We start from the raw sequence: 21,340 nt of genomic DNA, 5'->3' as shown, positions 1-21,340 counted from the left end.
TAAGCAACACAACCATATTTATTTCACAATTTTAGGAGCTACCCAACTAAAGATACAAAATTCACAAAACAAATCAAAACTGGATTCAAAATGAGTTGGCCTTCAATACTGCTGTCGCTGACAGGTGGGACCCGCTGGTCAGGGGACCCCACGCGTCAGTGACACGAAAACAGGGCAGCGGTGATGAACGCTGCTGGCGCAGTCAGAGCTCGCCGACGGCGAGGTTGCCGGCGGTGAGGTCTTCACGACAGCATCTATGGAGTAGCGCGCATCAAACGACCTAGGTGGTGGCGGGTGAGGGTGGGTGGAGCATGCTCGTCGTCGGTGATGGCGGCACGGTGGCGCTGCTCAACGCTGTGCCGGCCATCTCCAGCCACGGGAAAGCCAGGCAAGGCGCGCAATGGTACCACGGTGACCTAGCGACTCTATTTCAACAACAAAAGCTCCACGTAAAGCCCCGACGACTCTTGACCATGGCGCGGCGGTGCGGGGGTTAGAATGCGGTGGCGCGGGTCGTCGCGTTCCACGCCGGCGGGATCACTAACGACGGTAACGTCTTGGCACCGACTAATACACGTACTGACCCAACGCTAACACTCAAAATCGAAGGAAAAGCGCCGACGAGCCGAGCTATGGCGAGCTTTCCGTGGAGGCGGTAATGGCGGCCGAGGTTCCGGCGAGAGGGGAAAAACGGAAATACGCCCTCACCAAGGTGCAACTGGAGCAGTCAACACGTCGAGGTGATGGTGGTGGATGAGGCACAACGAATGGCGAGATGGAGATGGCAGTGATGCGGTGCAGCGCGCACAAGGTGATGGCGGAGGCGGTGCTGTGCTCGGCGGCGTGGCCTGGTGCCGCGGCGAGAGCAAGGCTTCTCATAATCCTTCGATGATCCAAACGGGCCCTACTACAAAACGTCAGAGACGACGGACGCGGCTGGGCTGGGCTGAGCTGAGCTGAGAGAGCTGCAGAGGACATCCTCTTGCTGTCTTTCACCTCCTCTTTCTCTCTCTCCAGTCTCGCAAGAAGACGAGGAAAAAGAGAGAAGCAAGGAGCGTTTCGTTTTTAACTCCCGAGGCAACGCACCAACTAGCCAAGAGCTCAGCACCTCCTCTCTCTGTCTCTCTCTCTAGGGGACGGCCTTGGTCTTCGTGAGGTGCTGCTCGCGTTGTCGGGGAGGCGCCGCCACGCCGCTCGCCTAGCGCCGCGTCCGGAGCAACTACTCCTAGGCAGGTAGTAGTAGTACTGTAGGTTGTTTCCGCCAAGAACGACCCGGCCATCCGGCGGCGCGCGCTGTCTGTCTGGCAGCGACGCCGCGCCGCCCCTGCTCCATGCTCGTGGGCCACGAGTGAAGCTCCCGCGTGGCCACGCGACGCGACCATGAAGCAGTCCCCGGCGAGCTCTGGTGTCGCGCCCTCGCCCGTCCCTTCCCCCGCGGCCGCGGCCGCCTCCACCGGCGCGGCGCCATGCGAAGGTACCTCTTTCGCCACCTTCCTCCTCTTTGCGCGTGCGTCTGTCGCCGGCCTCGACGGAACGCCGCGCCCGCCTTTTTTTTTTCTCGTGTCGTGTCGCTGACGCCGGCGTCGGCATGCGCCCGCAGGGGAGCGGAAGGCGCCGGCGATCAACGCCGACCTGTGGTACGCCTGCTCGGGCCCGCTCGTGTCGCTGCCGCCGGTGGGCAGCCTCGTCGTCTACTTCCCGCAGGGCCACAGCGAGCAGGTGAGTGACACCGTGCCCTCCTCGTCCTCCTCCCCGTGCTGCTCCTGCTTCTCGACGTCACGCCGTAACGGTCGTTGACGGCTTGACGCCATTGCTACAGCCTTTGGGATGCTCTGTTCTTGTAACATCCGCTGATGCTTCTTCGGCATCTTCTATGGGATCATGCCACCAAATCTTCAATTGGGCATCTATATGTCGGTGTTCTGTGATACTTGTGCAGAGTTTGTAGTTTGATTCTGTGTGTTTCAGGTGAAAAGTTGTGTTTTTTCATTCTGTGATTTTTTTTTTGGCTTAATGTTGAGTTTATTACTACAATGTTTTTGGTTTCTATACAAGGGATATAACAGAAAGGGTATTACTATCAGTGCAGTAATAAAAATGAAAAACAGTTGTTGATTTGTGGGTAGAGCCTACTGATTGTTGCTGAGCTAACTGGAATAGTTTCCCATAATCTGCTTTACTACCAGATTTCTGGTGATTTTTTTTTTCATTCAGATCTTTTTGGTGCAAGAAGATTCCCATTCTTCACTAGAAATGTGAAGATTTCACTCGGTTGCTGATATCTTCCAGTGCAAGAACCTGCTAATGTTAGCTCATTGACAAAGTGGTTGGAACTATTGGGGTCCTACATCCTTCTTTCCTCTGTTGGTTTCTGGTGTGCTGTGCACTATTTCCTTGCAAGGAGTTTGGTGTACATGAAGCATCTTCTGTGCATGTGGGTTGCTTGCATTTATGGTCCTGGGATGGGTAATTTTTGTTCCAGCTTCCTGATTTGGCACTGGAATAACATGATTATGAAATTTTATTTTTATCATAAGTGATGGTTCTCTATAAAAATCTTAATCCAAAAGCCAGTCATGGTGTTCTTTTCAGAAAGATGAAAACATAAATTATCTTTCTATTTCAGAAGAAAAGTAAAGGAAATGAAATCCTTTTGTTTTTATGACATCTGGTTGTGTTGCGCATGATGGTAGAGGACTTTATCACAGTACTTATAAAGAGTTTATCTAAGAAAAGTTCACTCATGCGGCGCTGCTTTTAAACTGCAGACTACTTTCCGCTTCAATTTTTTAGTCAATCTGCAGAAAGGGTTAGCAAAAGGGGAAGCATGTTCGAATGGCTCTACTTTCTTAATCATTTCATGAAATAATCTTTTATCGTAAAATCCGCAGAGTACTGATGAGTCCCCACACTAGCACATTTTGAAATAACAGCGCCACAAAGATAAATATTTCCCCATGCATTATTCTGACTGTGACAGTAATGCAACAATGAATACAGGAAAAGTTGTGGTGTATTACTGGAAAATAATGAAAAGATATTAGTCCCCATATACTTGATGCTTGGTTAATCTGCCTGCAATTTAATGTCTCCCGAGATTAAGACAAAAAGTTACCTTGAATATTTGAATACTAATATTTTTCACTTTCTTCCAAACGGAATGTTATGCTTGGACTTATTGTCCTTCTGATTCAGGTTGCAGCTTCTATGCAAAAGGACATTGATGCACATGTGCCAAGCTACCCAAATCTTCCCTCAAAGTTGATATGTCTTCTTCACAGTGTTACTTTGCATGTAATGTACACTTCCTATCCTGTACTTTTGACACGGAGCTTGCAATCACCAATTCTAAAACCATCTCTCTTTTGTCCTCAGGCGGACCCAGACACTGATGAGGTGTATGCACAGATGACTCTTCAGCCAGTGAACACAGTGAGCATCTAGAACTTGTGGTTCTCCAAAAGTCTCTTGCTTGTTCCAATGTCCTAAAACATTGGCTTTGACTTTGGTTTAGTATGGAAAAGAGGCTTTACAGCTATCCGAGCTTGCACTAAAACATGCAAGGCCACAGATGGAGTTCTTCTGTAAGACACTTACTGCAAGTGATACAAGTACACATGGAGGTTTCTCTGTGCCTCGCCGTGCTGCAGAGAAGATATTACCTCCACTGGTATCCAGGCATCAAATATCTAACATTGCCGCCGCAAAATGCTTGCTGTTTATCAACGTCATAGTGCCATTGTAATATTTTTACTCTCCTGGTCTGTTCTACAGGACTTCAGTATGCAGCCTCCGGCTCAAGAACTTCAAGCCAGAGACATACATGACAATGTGTGGACATTTCGCCATATATTTCGAGGTGGGGAAAATATAGCACTTTCATTGCTACAAAATGGCAGTAGCAGGACTCTTTTAGTTTTTATGCAAGTATTTCCCCATGAAGTTTCATGCATTTGAAGAACCTTGCACATGATTCTTTTATGTTCTGGGTGGTCTGCAAGGGAAAATTTACTGTTACTGTTGCCAACATTAGAGGTCCTTGACTGTAAATGCAAGTTTCAATACTATGAATAATTTTGTACTTTACTATGATCAGGTCAGCCGAAAAGACATTTACTTACCACTGGGTGGAGTCTTTTTGTGGGCGGCAAGAGACTATTTGTTGGTGATTCTGTCATTTTTGTTAGGTAAATTTCATGATCATTTTCCTCTTGCAAAAGCTTGTCTTGGTTCTTTCTAGAGTAAAGATTCTTACCAACTTACCTGTGAAATAATGAACAAAATTGGAGTATGAATATCATCTATGTTTTGGCTCATCATGATTTTAGGGATGAAAGGCAGCAACTTCTACTGGGAATCAGGCGGGCTAGCCGGCAGCCAACTAATATATCCTCTTCAGTACTTTCAAGTGACAGTATGCACATAGGGGTGCTTGCTGCAGCGGCCCATGCTGCTGCTAACAATAGCCCATTTACCATATTTTACAACCCTAGGCGAGTAATGTTCCTACACTATAATTTTCCCACCCTGATGGCTCTAAACAGCCTTTTTATGTAACTCAGTAACTATCAATGATTGATTTATCTGAAATGTGGACTTTCAGGGCTAGCCCTACTGAATTTGTTATCCCATTTGCCAAATACCAGAAGGCACTGTATAGTAACCAAATATCTTTAGGAATGCGATTCCGGATGATGTTTGAGACCGAGGAATTAGGGATGAGAAGGTACAGTGGCTCTTTTTACCTATTTTGATTTTGATTTGGCACATTATTGACAATCAATTTATATTTCTTTGTTTTAAATTCTAAATTATAGCCGTGGTTTTGTTGCCTATTCTATACTAATTAAATTATTTAATGTTCTTCAGGTACATGGGTACGATAACTGGGATATGTGACCTAGATCCTGTAAGATGGAAAAACTCCCAGTGGCGCAACTTACAGGTTAGATTGCTGAGCCACACCATTGATGGCAGATTTGGTTTGTACCTGATTCACAGATGTAGCGTAATTTTGTAGGTTGGTTGGGATGAGTCTGCTGCAGGTGAAAGGCGAAACAGAGTTTCAATGTGGGAGATTGAACCAATTGCTGCTCCTTTCTTCATATGCCCCCAGCCTTTCTTTGGTGTAAAGCGCCCTAGGCAAATAGGTAAATCAGCCTTAGGTTCATCTTTCTGTTTTAGATTGCAATGCAAATTGCATATCACGACAACTACTTCTGATGGTTTACATGGTTCGCTTTTATATTTGAATTAACAGATGACGAGTCATCAGAGATGGAAAACCTTTTCAAGAGGGCAATGCCTTGGCTTGGTGAGGAGATATGCATAAAGGATGCTCAGACCCAGAACACCACAATGCCTGGTCTGAGCTTGGTTCAATGGATGAACATGAACAGGCAGCAGAGCTCCACATTAGCTAATACAGGCATACAGTCGGAGTATCTGCGATCTCTAAGTAACCCTGCCATGCAAAACCTTGGTGCCGCTGAGCTTGCAAGGCAGTTATATGTTCAGAACCATCTCCTGCAACAAAACAGTGTACAGCTTAATGCTTCCAAGCTCCCTCAGCAAATGCAACCTATAAATGAGCTTGCCAAGGGATCGTTGTCTTGTAATCAACTTGATGCTATCACCAACCATCAAGAACTGAAGCAAGAAGTTGGCAACCAGCAGAGGCAACAACAGCCCGTTAACCAAGCAATTCCTCTAAGCCAGGCTCAAGCCAATCTTGTCCAGGCCCAGGTAATTATCCAGACTCAGATGCAGCAGCAGCAGTCGCAGCAACAACAACATCCGTTTCCAACTAGGTGCCAGCAGGGAACCAGTGAGCAACAGCTGCTTCTTTCACAGCAACATCAGGACCAGAATTTTCAACTGCAGCAACAACAGCAGCTTTTACTTCAGCAACTGCAGCGGCAGCAGCAGCAGAATCAGCAGCAGCTAAACAAGTCGCCAGGTCAACTTGTGAATCTGGCTGGTCAACAGGCTCAATTGTCTGACCAGGAACTTCAGTTGCAGCTATTACAGAAACTACAGCAGCAGTCACTTATATCACAGCCAGCAGTTCCACTCTCACGATTACCGCTAATACAGGAACAACAGAAGTTACTTTTGGATATGCAGCAGCTATCGAGTTCTCATTCACTTGCTCAGCAGCGGATCGTGCCTCAGCAAGATAGCAAAGTTTCACTGCAAGCATCACAGGCGCCACCACCAATGAAGCAAGAACAGCAGAAGCTTTCACAGAAACAAGTTGCACTTGCAGATGTGTCAGATGTTGCCTTCCCACCGATTTCATCAACCAACGTTCTGTCCAAAGCTGGAAGCCAACTGATGATTCCAGGTGCTACACAATCTGTACTAACTGAGGAAATCCCTTCTTGCTCAACATCACCTTCTACAGCCAACAACGGAAATCATTTGGCACACCCAACCATTGGCAGGAATGAGCATTGCAAGGTCAACATGGAGAAGGTGCCTCAATCGTCTGCTCTGATGTCAATTCCAACATCTGGTGAAGCTGTAACAACTCCAATAATGATGAAGGAATCGTCGAAGTTGAACCATGATCTGAAGGAGAATGTAATCACCTCAAAGTCACCCACTGTTGGGACTGGACATGACAATCTTTTGAACATTGTACCATCAACAGACAACCTGGAAACAACTTCATCAGCAACTTCATTATGGCCTACCCAAACAGATGGACTTTTGCATCAAGGATTCCTCACTTCTAACTTCAATCAGCAACAAATGTTCAAAGATGCACTTCCAGATGTGGAAATTCAAGAAGTGGATCCAACTAACAATGCCTTCTTTGGGATCAACAATGATGGTCCATTGGGCTTTCCTATGGAAACAGAAGGCTTGTTGGTAAGTGCACTTAATCCTGTGAAGTGTCAGCCTAATTTGTCAACTGATGTTGAGAACAATTACCAAATACAAAAGGATGCCCAACAAGAGATCTCAACCTCCATGGTTTCACAGTCATTCGGTCAGTCTGATATAGCTTTTAACTCAATTGATTCTGCAATCAACGATGGTGCCATGTTGAACAGAAATTCTTGGCCCCCTCCACCTCCACCACAGAGAATGCGGACATTCACAAAGGTTTGTGCTTCTTTAAATAACCCAACTTACTGATATTATAACATTCAATGGTATACTTTTGTTGTTGTATTTACTAATTCCTGAATATTGAATTGCGGGACTTTAATGGAAGAATGGAATACACTTCTGTACACCAAATATAAGATGAAATATTGGAGCAGATATGACAATATATGTGAAGTACATGTAAAAAGTTCACATGTAAAAAAGTTTAAGGAAAGGGTAGTCAAAATTCTGTCATATTCAGACTAGTAGAAAAGCAAATGTATAACTGTCTTTTCAAGAGCGCATTTATGGTTTTAGCTGTGCTAGTATATGGTGCCATGCTATTATGTCAATTGAGTAGTCAGCTACTGTCAAGCAGTTTAGAAATCACGATTCAAACGAGATAGGTGTATTAATGCTTGCTTGGATGTATGGTTTATGAGGTGGTCACATATTGCTTTAAAAGCTTGTCAAGGACTGGACACTTGGCAATTGGGACCTTCTATGACCATGCTCACTCTGGAGCCATAAACTCTTGAGCATGTGCTTTGTTTGCTATGGCCATTCATTCTTTTGAATGTAAACCTAACATTTTCATAAAAGTGACTGTAACATAAATCCTGTAGGTCTACAAGCGTGGAGCTGTAGGCCGGTCTATTGACATAGGTAGGTTCTCTGGATATGAAGAATTGAAGCATGCTTTGGCCCGCATGTTTGGTATAGAGGGCCAACTTGAGGACCGACAGAGAGTAGGCTGGAAGTTAGTCTACAAGGACCATGAGGATGACATCCTACTTCTCGGTGATGACCCATGGGAGTAAGTTTATGTTCCTACTTTTGCTTTATATTAAATTTTGTATTCACTATGAAAATTTGTCAAGAAAATAATATTGTAGAAGTGCCCAATGTAGATGTGTATACTGTCTAGGAATGTAATATAGTAAAAAAAAATGTACAAAAGTGAACAGCAATGTGCCTGTGTCTTCCTTTTTATTGATAAGCATATGCTGAAGCTTATAGGGTGTGTAAATTTTGTAAATGCACTGAATATAAATGATAGAAGAAGAATTTCGTTGGTTATTATCATAATAAAATGTGATGTGAATTATACAGGGAATTTGTGAATTGTGTGAAGTGCATTAGGATCCTATCCCCCCAAGAAGTGCAACAGATGAGCTTAGATGGTGATTTGGGGAACAATGTCCTCTCCAACCAGGCTTGCAGCAGTTCAGATGGTGGGAATGCCTGGAAGCCTCGCTGTGACCAGAACCCTGGTAACCCTTCGATCGGCTTCTACGACCAATTTGAATGACCGGATCACAGGTACGTACACACAGTTTGCTTACAGTATTTCCTTTTATCCCTGTGTTAGTTGTTGAACTGCATTTCACAATTATGAATTCAGAATGGGAGGTGAGAACTATGGTTGCAAAAAGCAACCAGTATCCAGCCATCTACAGAATTATCGCCAAGCAATGCAGGATGCTGTAGACGTCTAGGCTTTTATAGCTGGGAGAGCACTCCTCAGATTAGGGTATGTTTTAGATATATGTGTACTTTTCTTGGTTGAAACAATGTAGGCAAGAAGAATGAAACTTACCTAGAGCTGTGGCAAGTCGAAATGTCGGACAGAGGGTTAGGCAAAATCCAAACTTCAGGCAGAGTAGGCAGATCTGAAGATAAAGTATTTTGGTGGAGAGTATTTGTAATTCTGTATTTAACTGCTCCTGGGGTTGCTTGAAACCCATGTAGCACTATGAGTCTCAGTTCAGAAAATACTGAAGCAGATTAAAGAGGTTCTACTGATTAGTACTATTTGTCCAATGTGAATGGCCCATTTAAGTGAACTGGCATATGCTTGCTATTCTTACTTGTTTTTGCCCATTGCTATTCCTTATCTAGTTTCAGAAAATCTACAAATGGACAACCTGTCAGTGTCCATTTTGTAGGTGCACTTTGTTTGACTATAACCAGGTTTTATCAGTCACTACGAGGAAACTCTATACATCTCATTTTGGTAAAGTTTGACAGATTTCTGTATATACTTTTTACTGCCAACTAGTCAGATCCAGATCCTAATCGTTGGTGACCAATATATAGAGCAGTAAACTTCACTGCTAGTGGTAGGCATCTAGTAGGAAGCAGAAACCTTATCATTTCACAGGACAGCACAGCAAAAACAGGCAGAAGAGAAGAGTCGATTTGTTCACATCCAAATGGCTCAAGTAACATCTGTATGTTCCAAAAACACAGAAGAAATGCATCGTGGAGCAATCACTCGTCGACTCTATATGAGCACAAGAGGCTATACTATGACACAGATTATTCTATGGTAATTTGCAAGGATCCTGTTTAGTTACAAACCAGGGGAGAAGTGTTTAAAATTGCCCGAGTTCCTGCATGAATTCCTGAGTCATCTCGAGGTAGTCCTTCAAATGCACCTTCCTTCCACTCCTACAGACCAGAAACCGAGACATCAATACAAATCGAATCACCATACAATCACAGACACAAACACGAACATCATACGGTGACATTCAGTCAGACCTCAAAATCCCATTCCCCGTGGAGGTCAGGATCACGCTCGTTGCCCCATATGTACGCGTAGCCGAGTGATTTCTCCGGTGCATCCTGCAAAACCCCCAGACCATCTTTTTTTCATCGTTGAAAATGAAACCATTAACCATCTGAGCTACTAAGGATCAGAAGTTCAGAACAATGCGAAGGTAGTAAGCATGGGCAGTCGATCAGAATCAGATGGTGCAGATACGGTTGCAATGTACTCACAGCCAGTGAGACTTCGACGGTTGTCTTCACATACTCCTCGTCCTCGAACATGTCGAACACATGGAGTTCCCTGTCGGTGAGCTCCTTGAGAACCTGGACGGAGCAGAGGCAACGGATTCAGACGGGAGCTGTCTCGGTGGCCTTCGCCTCCATGTTTCTGCCGTATTTGCGACGGGTTACGGCTGGCGCGTAGAGAGTGAGAGGCGGACGCGGACCTTTCCGCTCACCGCGTGGCCACGGGCGGGGAGGATGGCCGGGTAGACGCGGCCCCTGATGCTGAACCTGCGGTGGTCGGGGAGGAGCGCGGGGGAGGAGGGTGGTGCTCGGCCCAGGAGGACCCGCACCACCTCCGCCGACATCAGAGTGCCGTACACGAAGACGCTGTGAGGCCCCGCGGCCGCCACGGGAGGAGGCGACGCCATGTGGGATCGCCCAGCCGGGGGGCAGGGCGGAGGACGACTGGACTATGGCGACAGGTGGAGGTGGAACGGAGAGCGCCGGACAGGCCGCCAGCGGCCAGGCCGATGGAATTGCGTTGGGCCGAGCCGCTGTTTGAATTGGGTTTCGTCCGCCAGAAAGATTGGGCTGTTTGTTTGTTTTTTTGCTAAAAAAAAGAAAATATTTTTCATAATTCTTTTTTTTTCAAAAATGTTTGTACCAAAAAAAAATTACAAAACTGTACTGCTTCCATTAATTAGGGACAAATTGGGTCGACCAGAATAGCCTCTTTCCTGTTTTCATTTTACATTTTGTTACCGCAACAAAATCAAAATTGGTAAGGCCAAGAATAGGAATGAAAACAAGGTTCATAGGAAATGAAAAAAAATGAACCAATTCGAACGAAAACACGTTGATAACAGTCAGGATATGGAAACGGTAACGTCAAGACGTAGAATCAAGAAACGTGACTTCACATGCTGACCTAGCTTAATAAAAATGTATGATATTACTACCAATACATAAGTAAATTTTAATTCATACCTATTGACACAAAAATATGACGATGTGATCAACACATAGCAAACCGGATGATCTTAACAGAATGAATTCGAAGATCTGCTTAGCTTCAACATAAGAACGGTCAGTTTTGAGATCAAAGGCGTGCCAATCAATTTGACCCTGTAATTGACAATGATATAATAATCAGTAGTTTAAGGTGGAACATATCGGTGTTGCACCAGACAGTTTCAATATGTGGCTAGATAGCCGATTCAATGGGGCTATCGACTAAATAGTCGATATCCAGCGTATTCATGGAATAAAGACCTTTGAATCAAGAATTATCGGCTAATATTAAACGATAATGATACGAATCGAAATAAACGATGCTCATGGAACATTAGAAAAAATCATCGGCTAAATATAACATGATCGATATAAAACGTTGAGCCAATAAATTTGATGAAAAAGGATACAACATGCGAACAAATTGACTATCTAGTACAAATGAATCTACAAATGCTCTAAATCTAATATGTTACCATCAATAGTGAGGTTCGATCGGATCGATACAGCTATGATAATGATAACAAACTAAAGCCAAAGAATCTATAAAACCATCTATATATTGACAGGTTCATGAAAAACATGCTATATGTGTGAAAGCGCAGGCGAATCGGCTAAAATAGCCAATGCATGCATAGCAAACAAACAGAGTACATATCTCGATCATGAATAAAGCCACTAATCGATAATCTCTAATCGAAAGTCTTACCAGTGAGGTTCCACCGGATCGATGCAGCTATGATAGTATCATTAGATTAGATCTCATTAACTAGTGAGTTTATTTGAGATTGAAACATGTATTTGAATGCATACTATGTTTGACTAGAATAGAGATAAAATAGCCGATCTAGCAGAATAAAGCCATCGATTATAAGATTTGAAGCATGACCAGATCAGAGAACGACCAATTAAGATGATATGATGCCGATCTATCTCTATCTTGATCGGGTGATTTGGGTATAATTAATAAAACATTAATTATAGCAAAATCAATAACTGGTGAATCAACCCAAAACAGCAAGGAAAGTCTTACTAATCTTAGCAGATTTGATAACTGGTGATATTATATTAAACAACAAGTTATTTAACACAAGATCGATAACTTTGATCTATATTATGATTCATAAGAGATCAATCAGCTAATGCAATCTTACAAACTACGATAGAGATCGATAACTAACTTATATTATGGCTCATAAAAGATCAATCAGCTGATGCAGCTTTATAAGCATAATACAAGTCGTGACGGTACTCACAAGCAAGCTGGAGGTCGATCAGTTGATGCAACCCTGTTTGCTGAAGAACTCGCCGAAAAGCTACATTACTCCTACTCCTAAGGGTTGGCATGAAGCCGAAAAAGTAAAGACTGAGTTTGATTGCTGTGTGTATGTCTGATTACAATAGCCGGGGTTTATATTTATACCCTGAGGCTTGAGACAATCCTAGTTGGTCACGTGGTGATCTAGTGCAAAACTTGCCTAACAAGATAAAACTAAAAGAAAAGGAAATTTTAAGATACATGGACTCCAGTTTCCCCTTTTGTAGAATCCACTAATAAAGCTTCCTTGACCGACGTGTCTTTTGTTCGTCTAGACAAGAAGGAGAGCCGATGGCTGATGCGCTTCACAGTTGACGTCTGTATGGCTTCCTTCTATAGACTCCATTGGCAATAAAATTACCAATTCTTCTAGCCTCTCTTGCTTCTTCCTTATCTTCACATGAGGAAACTTTGGACATCATGCTTCTCCCAAAATATAATATTTTCTAGCCGATGAAGAGCTCCTAGACGTCATACGTCTCCAAATATACTAAAGAATATTTCCTTTCCTTTCTGGTACATACGTGATGCACCTCGTGTCATTCCTTGCCAATGATATTTCCTGGCTGGCCAAATTTTGGTGTAAACACAGGCCCCCTAGTCCGAAGTATGAATTTTCATGCTTTGAACTATTTCAATCCGATGGTCTTCGTTCATGAGTCAGCGACATCTGATTGCAATACTTGGCTTTGATGACTTACTTGGGTTGACTGTTCATCTGCTTTAGCCAATTAAGAGCTAGCCCCCTGAGTTTATAACTATAATCGGCTTTCAAATCACTGGTAAGGAGCTTAAGAATTCACTGGTAGCAATATTACCTTATTCCAAACCTCACCTATACATGTGAACTTTGAAGTGTCTATCACACCATCTTGGGTGGTTGAAGAATGGAACGGATTAGAATCCAGTCATCCTCACTTCTCCTGCTCAGAAAACTTGGGTTTTTTTGAAAGATTTTTAAATTAAAACATAGCTTTGCTCCCCAAATGATTCTCTCAGATCGCTCAATGTGCATAGTTCCTCACCAAGACATTGTTTCACCTCTATTTACCCTACTTCTAAAATGCTTATGTGGAGTTCGGGTAGGAACAAAGTATGTAGCATACTTACCTTGCGTATCATAAAGTCAAACCCCGGATCCAAGAAGAGAAGTGTCATACTCTTAGATCAAGATGTGCATGTGTGTGGAATATTTAGTGGCTAACCTAATCCTACTATGCTCTCTGAAATATATTTTTCTCTTGTGGAATATTTTTGCGAGAACATGGGTTATCTTTATTCACATCTCTTTTTCTTTTTCCTTTTTTACTTTGGACCTCTTTTGTGTTCATCTTTTTATATTTTTGCATAACCCATGTCTCTTTTTACAACAACTTTTGAGAGAAATACTATTAGGAACTTAGAGCATTTATTCTGATAAAACCTAGCAAACATATTTTTTGTCTTCTCCTAGTGTAGGAGTAGAACATTTTGAGGTGGATGAAAAGCATGTTTTTGCGTACTTCTAGTGTAGAAGCAGCACACATATGTAGCGTGTATGTGATCTTGATCTTGGGAGCATGATAAATCTCTCAACAAGGGTCAACGAGTCTTGACAAAACTCAACACAAAACAAGCAGCTTATGTGGAAGGTTTTTAATAATAACATATGGCCTTGGTAGAAAATTCAACATCATCGAGGAGACAAGCTATTGATTTTGAATTTTTGTAATAAAATTTCCCAAGTACTTTGCAAAAGAAGCAAGGTTCCTTTCATCATACCATATCTCATTCATCAACTACTTAGATAGCATACTTTCCCTATGGTAGTTTGTTCACAAGTGATAGGAAAAGCAAGGAATAAAGAATATATACCTCACATCCGCATGTATATACCTCCATTCTGAGCCTGATCACCTCAGTGTACTTTGTGGCCTGCTCGGCGATCTCTGCCAGCTCCTGGCATCCCTGGTTGTCGCCGAAGAAGTCGGAAGTGGCGCTGGCCTGAACAAACAGAAAAATCTTAATGTATGGTGGCCTCGAGCAGTATCTAACCACTGTTGGTCAAACATGTTAGAATCATCCTTGAAATCATTGATCAAAATATTCAGCCGATGCGACTCTAGATTCCAATTTTCAATGATGTCTGGTCTTCATCAACTTTTAAGGAACAAATGTGTCGGGTTCATAAACCCGGGGTCCCTCGCGGATCGGCTTCCTAACAAAGGCTCGGCCCAAGAAGACAAAATGCGCAACTCGTGGGCCGGCCCAAGTATCTGAATGATAGGCTAGAAGGGCAATCCAATCACCGATCGGAAGGTCTGGCCGAGGAGGAACAGCACCCGCCTTCTGACTCCGGCCCACCTCTCCGACCGGAGCGCCCGTTTCGGTCTCTAGCCCGCTTCCAGACGGTCTCTCTGGCCGGAAGGCCTGGGAAAACACTACCTCCAACTTTGACCCGACATCTCCGATCGGGGTATGCAAAGACCCTGCTCACTGCTCTTCTCTGACTGGTGCAACCAGAGTCGACTAGAACAAACCGACCGAGGACGCCCGCTCGGAAAAGACCAGGGAACAGACGGAGAAAGAAAAACAAGGCGCACAAGTCAAACCACAATACCAGGGACTGTACCCTATACACCAGCAAAAATAGTATTCTGCAACCTCCCTGACACAAACAGTATTGTAGGCATCGACATTTTCCTCTACAGTATTGTGGGCGCCATTAACTCCCATACGGTAAGGCCCCTCACATGCCTCTGGGCATCAACAGTGTTATGGGCGCCGACATTTACCATACCGAGTGAACATGGTGAAACTCCTCACATGCCTCTGGGCATCAACAGTATAGTAGGTACCGACATCTGCCATACCCGGACAAAACGACGTAGCCTCCCACGTGCATCCGACATCCAACAGTGTTGTGGGCACCTGCCATCATCCTGCACCCGCCGGCATGGGCAACAAGACTTAGAAGCATTCGTACTCTCTCCCTCTCACTTGTAAGGCCATTCCCTTCGTCTATAAAATGGGATGCGCTCTCTCCCAAAAGACTCAGTTGATCTAGGTTGATCAAAGGCGAATCCAGATCGATCAAGTTCACTAGCTCACAACCACAGAACCGCCAGGTTCAGACCTCAAGCACTCGCTTGAACACTTAGCTCATAGCGGAGCCCCTGTCGCTCTCGGCCCTTCCGACCGGAGCCGACCGGACCTCTTGTACACCCCATCTTTCTCCTTCTCGTTTGTAACCCCACTGCAAACTTTGAGCACCTAGGCTTAGGAATAAAGTCACCGACCGACTCAAACTGGACATAGGGCATGTTGCCTGAGCCAGTATAAACCCTGTGTCATTGAGTGCTAGGCCACCTCCGATCACAACGTACGACAAAACTATAAATATTTACTTGTTGGTCACTTTCTGCACCGATAGTTGGCGCCGTCCGTGGGACAAACGCTATACGTTCAACACTTTTTGGGCATCAGATGGCCCACTTTTCCACCACCTTTACCATGGTGGGCTCTGGCGATACGATTCACTTTGGCTCGCTGGAGTTTCCCGCGCTCCCACCTATTGGGATGTGGGTTCCACCCGTCTTCGAGCCATCCCAGGCCTTCCTCCTTGGAAGCCTAGACTTCGTCGCCGACCGGCTCGGTGTACTACACCTCTATGAGGAGGCACTCGTTTTGGCACCCATCGGAGGGGCACCCTCCATCGACTCTGGGATGCACGACTTCGATGATGCGACATCTGCGCTTCATTCCGAGCAAACTCTTTGCTCAAACCCCACTATAAGTAATATGCGTACTGTTATTTACTCTTTATTTACTATCTCCCACCGATCATCTGGAGGGACCGTATTGCCCACACCACGAACACTGTACGATTGGTTCCCCTATGGCCTCACGTCCCCCGCAGATGTGTACGCTTGGGGGCTCCGAAGGATGCTGGCGCCATCCCCCATCACATCCAAATTCATGGGAATGGCGAGCTACGCTCCTGCCACTCTTCACGAACTCCCGAATGACGAGGGTGAGAGCGACGACTCTAGCATCGGCGATGTGGCACCTCGCCACCGTCCATCCCGGGAGTGCGCTATGGTGGACGCTCCGGAACAGCCACCGGTGGTTGTGGATTCTATGTAGACTCACACCCCTCTGGACCCGCATGTGGGGGCCCTTGCGTCTGCGCAAGCGCACGCCGAGGAATTACGACAACGGCGGTAGAACCAGCCGCTGCCTGCGCCAGCGCACTTGGTATAGCATGTTGCGCCCCATGTGCATAGCCCGACGGGTGGCGCCTGAGTCGCGCCCGCTAGGTCCAACATGACATCATGAATGAGGGAACGATCTCCCATAGTTCGCTCGGGCTAGTCAGAACATCACTGCTGCAGCAATGCTTCTACGCGGCGTTCCCGAGCCCATCGACCCCTAGGAGCGGGCAGTCTACCGGAACCTTCGGGTTCTAGTAGAAGCCGCCGCTGTTCAACTGGCGGAAAGCTCCGCATCATGACTATGACACACGCCCTCTCTCCCCACGGGGGGAATGGGGACATGCCAGACGGATCGCTCTATCCGCTTACTGCTACAACCGCTAGGTGTGGCTCAGGAGGTAGCAGTCGCTCCTCGGTCTGACCTGGCGCCTGCTCTACACCGACCGCTGGTACACGAGCAGCCTAGTCCACACCAGGATGCTTGCAGCATTGTCAGCAACCAGCATCGAGCCTGACACGATGATGACGTCCACCGGGCGGCGATGAGAGCAGGCGACACGGATCCTGGTCGAATCATCGAGGGGAGCGGTGAAACGCGCCCTAGGCACAGTCACCGGCCGAACGATCAGAGTCCTAGCCCTAAGGGCCCGGGGCCATGGGCCTTTGACCAGCGTATCCAGAGAGCACCGTTCCTATAGCGCTTCCGACCACCCACCAACATTACCAAGTACACCGGGGAGACAAACCTTGATATTTGGCTCAAAGATTTATGGCTTGCTTGCCGAGCCAGAGGGGTGGATGATGACTATTTCAACATTCAGTATCTCCCCATCTACGTGGGGAACATGTTTGGGCATGGCTTGAATTCCTCCCACATGATAGCATCCGCGACTGGGCGAACCTCAAGAGGGTCTTCGTCGGGAATTTCCAGGGGACGTATGTCCGCCCTAGGAACTCCTGGGACCTCAAGAGTTGCCAGCAGGAGCCCAGTGCGTCCCTGCGGGACCATCTACAGGTTCTCCCAACGATGCAACTCCCTCCCTGATGTCGTCGATGCGGACGTCATCAACACATTCCTCTCCGGGATGACCTACGAGTCCCTGATCCACAGGCTTGGATGCCGAAAGCCATGTACCACCTGTGACCTGCTCGACGTTGCCACTAACCACACCTTCGGTGAGGAAGCGGTCGGAGCGGTCTTCAACGGGGGCCAGGACAAGGGCAAGGCCAAGGGCACAGACCAAGATGAGGGCCCCTCCACATAGAGGGGCAAGAAGAACAAAAAGGACTGGCGCCGACCGAACAACACCACGTTGGTCGCCGCAACTGACCTCATGGGCAAGCAGCCCCAACAGGGCCTGCCTGACCACTTCAACAAACTCATGGATAGCCCATGCACCAACCACGCCTACCCCATCAAATACCTCTACAAGGACTGCGAGCTCCTCAAACATTTCCTACGATAGGCTGTTGGGCCAAAAGAAGGGGACGACAAAGAGGCGGTAGCCAAGAAAGGAGGCACGGCGGGCAAGGACGGAGATGGTTTCCCCGACGCTGATGAATGCATCATGATCTTCGGTAGATCCGATGTCATCTGGTCCAAGCGCCAGCACAAGGTATGCTATAGGGAGGCATGTGCCACCGAGACGGGTGTCCCCTCCTTCCTCAGTTGGTCAGAATCTTCGATCACCTTCGATCAGAGGGACCATCCCTCCCACATCGTGAGATCAGGATGCTACCCGCTCGTTGTCGATCCCATCATTTGCAAGTAGCGCCTCACCAAGGCGATGATGGACGGAGGTAGCGGGCTCAACATCCTCTATGTCGACACCCTCGATGCCATGCGCATCGCTCGATCGGAGCTTCGCCTGGCAGGCTCTTCCTTCCACGGAGTGATCCTAGGAGCGCAGGCATACCCGCTCGAGTAGATCGACCTGCCCATCATGTTCGGCAGCCGAGCCAAGTTCCGCTCAGAGGTCCTCACGTTCGAAGTGGTAGACTTTCTAGGGTCCTACCACACCATCTTGGGGCAGCCATGCTACGCCAAATTCATGGCAATCCCCAACTACACCTACCTCAAGTTGAAGATGTCGGGACCGAACGACATCATCACCATGAGCAGCGCCTTCTTGCACGCCTTCACGTGCGACCGCGAGCACTACGAGCTCGCCACTGCGGTCGTCAACTCATCTAAGCTCCCACGGCTCGAGGAATCACCGATCCTGGTAGTCCCAGAATGTAACAAACCAACCTCCTTAATATCCTTCTGACCGCTCGAGGAAACCAAGGCGGTGGGAATCGACCCCACCGACCCAACCAAGACGGTTCGGATTGGGACCCAGCTCCCGGCCAAATAAGAACGTGAGCTCGTCGACTTCCTAAGCGACAACCACGATGTCTTTGCATGGCAGCCTTTTGACATGCCAGGCATACCACGGGAGGTCACCGAGCATGCACTACGCCTCATCTCGGGCTTGAAGCCCACCAAGCAGTGCCTGTGTCGCTTCGACGATGAGAGGCGCAGGGCCATAGGCGAAGAGATCGCCAAACTCCTGACAGCCGGATTCATCAGAGAGGTATTCCACTCCAACTGGCTTGCCAATCCTATTCTTGTTAAAAAGAAGACCGGGAAGTAGAGAATGTGCGTTGATTATACTGGCCTTAATAAAGCATGTCCAAAGGATCACTTTCCTTTGCCGCGCATAGACCAGATAGTCGACTCCACCTCAGGTTGCGAGATCCTCTGCTTTCTGGATGCCTACTCAGGCTATCACTAGATTGTGTTGAAAGAGTCTGATCAGCTCGCAACCTCGTTCATCACCCTATATGGTTTGTACTGCTACGTAACCATGCCATTCGGCTTGAAGAATGCTGGTGCCACCTACTAAAGGTGCATGCAGCAATGCTTCGCCGACCAAATCGACCCGCTCGATCAGCCTGACCAAACCGAGCAGCCAAGACCAACAATTGTCATCTATGTTGATGACATAGTGGTCAAAACAACTCAAGCCTATGACCTGATCACAAACTTGGCCACAACATTCATGAACCTCTGAAGATTCAACATCAGGCTGAATCCTGAAAAATGTGTTTTCGGGGTTCCAAAGGGGAAGCTGCTAGGATACATTATGTTCGAGCGCGGCATCGAGGCTAACCCCTAAAAAATCATGACCATCTCCAACATGGGTCCCATACGCAATGTCAAGGGCGTGCAAAGGCTCACCAGCTGTCTGGCTGCCCTAAGTCGATTCATCTCCCGGCTCGGCGAATGGGGGATGCCACTCTACAAGCTCCTCAAAAAGACGGACACTTTCGTCTGGACTGAGGAAGCCCAACAGGCCCTAAAGAGCCTCAAAGCATCCCTGACGTCAGCCCCTATCCTCGTCGCTCCCAAACGGGGAGAACCCCTTCTCCTCTACATCATGGCCAGCAACCATGTGGTAAGCACCGCGCTGGTTGTCAAAAGGGAGGAGCCGGGACACCAACTTAAGGTCCAGTGGCCCGTATACGTCGTCGGGGAAGTACTCACTGACCCAAAGGTCCAGTACCCCCAGGTGTAGAAACTCCTATACGCCGTGCTGATGGCGACCCGAAAGCTCCTACACTACTTTACCAACCACGAAGTCACGGTCATCACTTCATACCCACTCGGGGACATCATCCGCAACCGCGACGTAGTGGGATGGATCTCTAAGTGGGCATTCAAACTCATGGGCCATGACATGAGGTACATCCCCTGTATCGTCATTAAATCTTATGCTCTCGTGGACTTTGTCGACGAATGGACAGAGGTACAGCCACCGACCCCAGATGTCACCCACGAGTACTGGACAATGTACTTCGACGGGTCCATAATGGTGCCCAGCTCAAGGGCTGGAGTGGTTCTGATCTCCCCGGATGCGAGTAAGCTCCGCTACGCCATCCGCCTCCACTTTTTAGCTTCAAACAATGCCGTGGAGTATAAGGCCCTCATCAATGGACTATGCATCACCATCGAGCTCGGTGCTACATGACTCTACATTCGTGGCGACTCGGAGCTAGTCATTGATCAAGTCATGGAGTCCTCCTATAAAAGCCCCCTCATGGTAGCATACTGCCAAGAGGTGCGTAAGCTCGAGGACAAATTCTAGGGGATCGAGCTACATCACGTCCCTTGAAGGGACAATGATGCCACCGATTTTCTTGCAAAATTGGCCACCAGGCGGGATCCATCCCCAAGCGGGGTCTTCATCAATGACGTCCATGAGCCGTCCACCTGCATCCTAGAAGGTCTGATCCAGACACACCCCGATGCCCAGTCGGCGCTCGAGGGCTCCGACCCTGATGCCAAGCCATCACCTGGGGGCTCCGACCCTAATGCCAAGCCGGTGCTCGGGGGCTCCGATCCCAGTACCTCCATGATGACATCACCCACAAACGTTGCCGTATTGGCACTCGATCAAACCGACTGGCGAGCACCGCTACTCGCCTACCTCCTCGAGGAGGTTCTCCTGCCCGAAAGGACTGAAGCCCGATGGATCGCTCGATGCGCCAAGATCTTCATCGCGTTCGGTGAGGAGCTCTACAAACGGAGTCCATCAGGGGTACTCATGAAGTGCATCCCAACCAACCAGGGGAAGCAGCTCCTCCTCGAGGTCCATGCTAGGATTTTTCGAACATCATGCGGCCCCAAGGTCGCTGGTCGGAAAAGCCTTTCACCAAGGTTTTTACTATCCCACCGTGCTACAAGATGCTGAGGAGGTTGTCCATAGGTGTAAAGGATACCAGTTCTACGCTCGGCAAACCCATTTGTCTACATAGGAGCTCCAAACCATCCCCATCACCTGGCCATTCGCAGTCTAGGGCCTCAACATGATGGGACCCCTCAAAAAGGGCCTAGGTGGCTTCACTCACCTACTCGTAGCAGTCGACAAGTTCACCAAGTGGATAGAGGCTAAGC

The 21,340-nt window shown here is 47.2% G+C and overlaps 1 protein-coding gene and 1 pseudogene across 4 annotated transcripts; one reads left to right on the top strand and one right to left on the bottom strand.

The window, feature by feature from the left end:
- Positions 1-941: 941 nt before the first annotated feature.
- On the top strand, positions 942-8,968 carry LOC136534255 (auxin response factor 5-like). 4 transcript variants are annotated; one of them, XM_066526705.1, is made up of 15 exons: positions 943-1,474; positions 1,601-1,719; positions 3,196-3,294; positions 3,376-3,432; positions 3,515-3,670; positions 3,775-3,859; positions 4,097-4,187; positions 4,329-4,493; positions 4,604-4,726; positions 4,870-4,945; positions 5,021-5,150; positions 5,261-7,113; positions 7,725-7,915; positions 8,212-8,421; positions 8,504-8,968. In XM_066526705.1, the coding sequence occupies exons 1-14, from the start codon at positions 1,381-1,383 to the stop codon at positions 8,408-8,410; spliced, it is 3,438 nt and encodes a 1,145-aa protein (XP_066382802.1). In that variant the 5' UTR covers positions 943-1,380; the 3' UTR covers positions 8,411-8,421; positions 8,504-8,968. The 4 variants fall into 4 exon arrangements, with proteins under 4 accessions (XP_066382804.1, XP_066382802.1, XP_066382803.1 ...); XM_066526706.1 differs by lacking the exons at positions 943-1,474; positions 1,601-1,719 and adding an exon at positions 2,400-2,434; XM_066526707.1 differs by lacking the exons at positions 8,212-8,421; positions 8,504-8,968 and having other exon boundaries at positions 942-1,474; positions 7,702-7,837.
- A 285-nt stretch (positions 8,969-9,253) lies between these two features.
- LOC136534257 (AIG2-like protein D) lies at positions 9,254-10,390 on the bottom strand (annotated as a pseudogene).
- Positions 10,391-21,340: the final 10,950 nt, after the last annotated feature.

Source organism: Miscanthus floridulus, unplaced genomic scaffold, assembly GCF_019320115.1.
Source record: "Miscanthus floridulus cultivar M001 unplaced genomic scaffold, ASM1932011v1 os_1718_1_2, whole genome shotgun sequence".
Classification (NCBI taxonomy): Eukaryota; Viridiplantae; Streptophyta; class Magnoliopsida; order Poales; family Poaceae; genus Miscanthus; species Miscanthus floridulus.
Note: the sequence above shows the minus strand (reverse complement) of the source record. Positions and strands in the feature narration are given on the sequence as shown.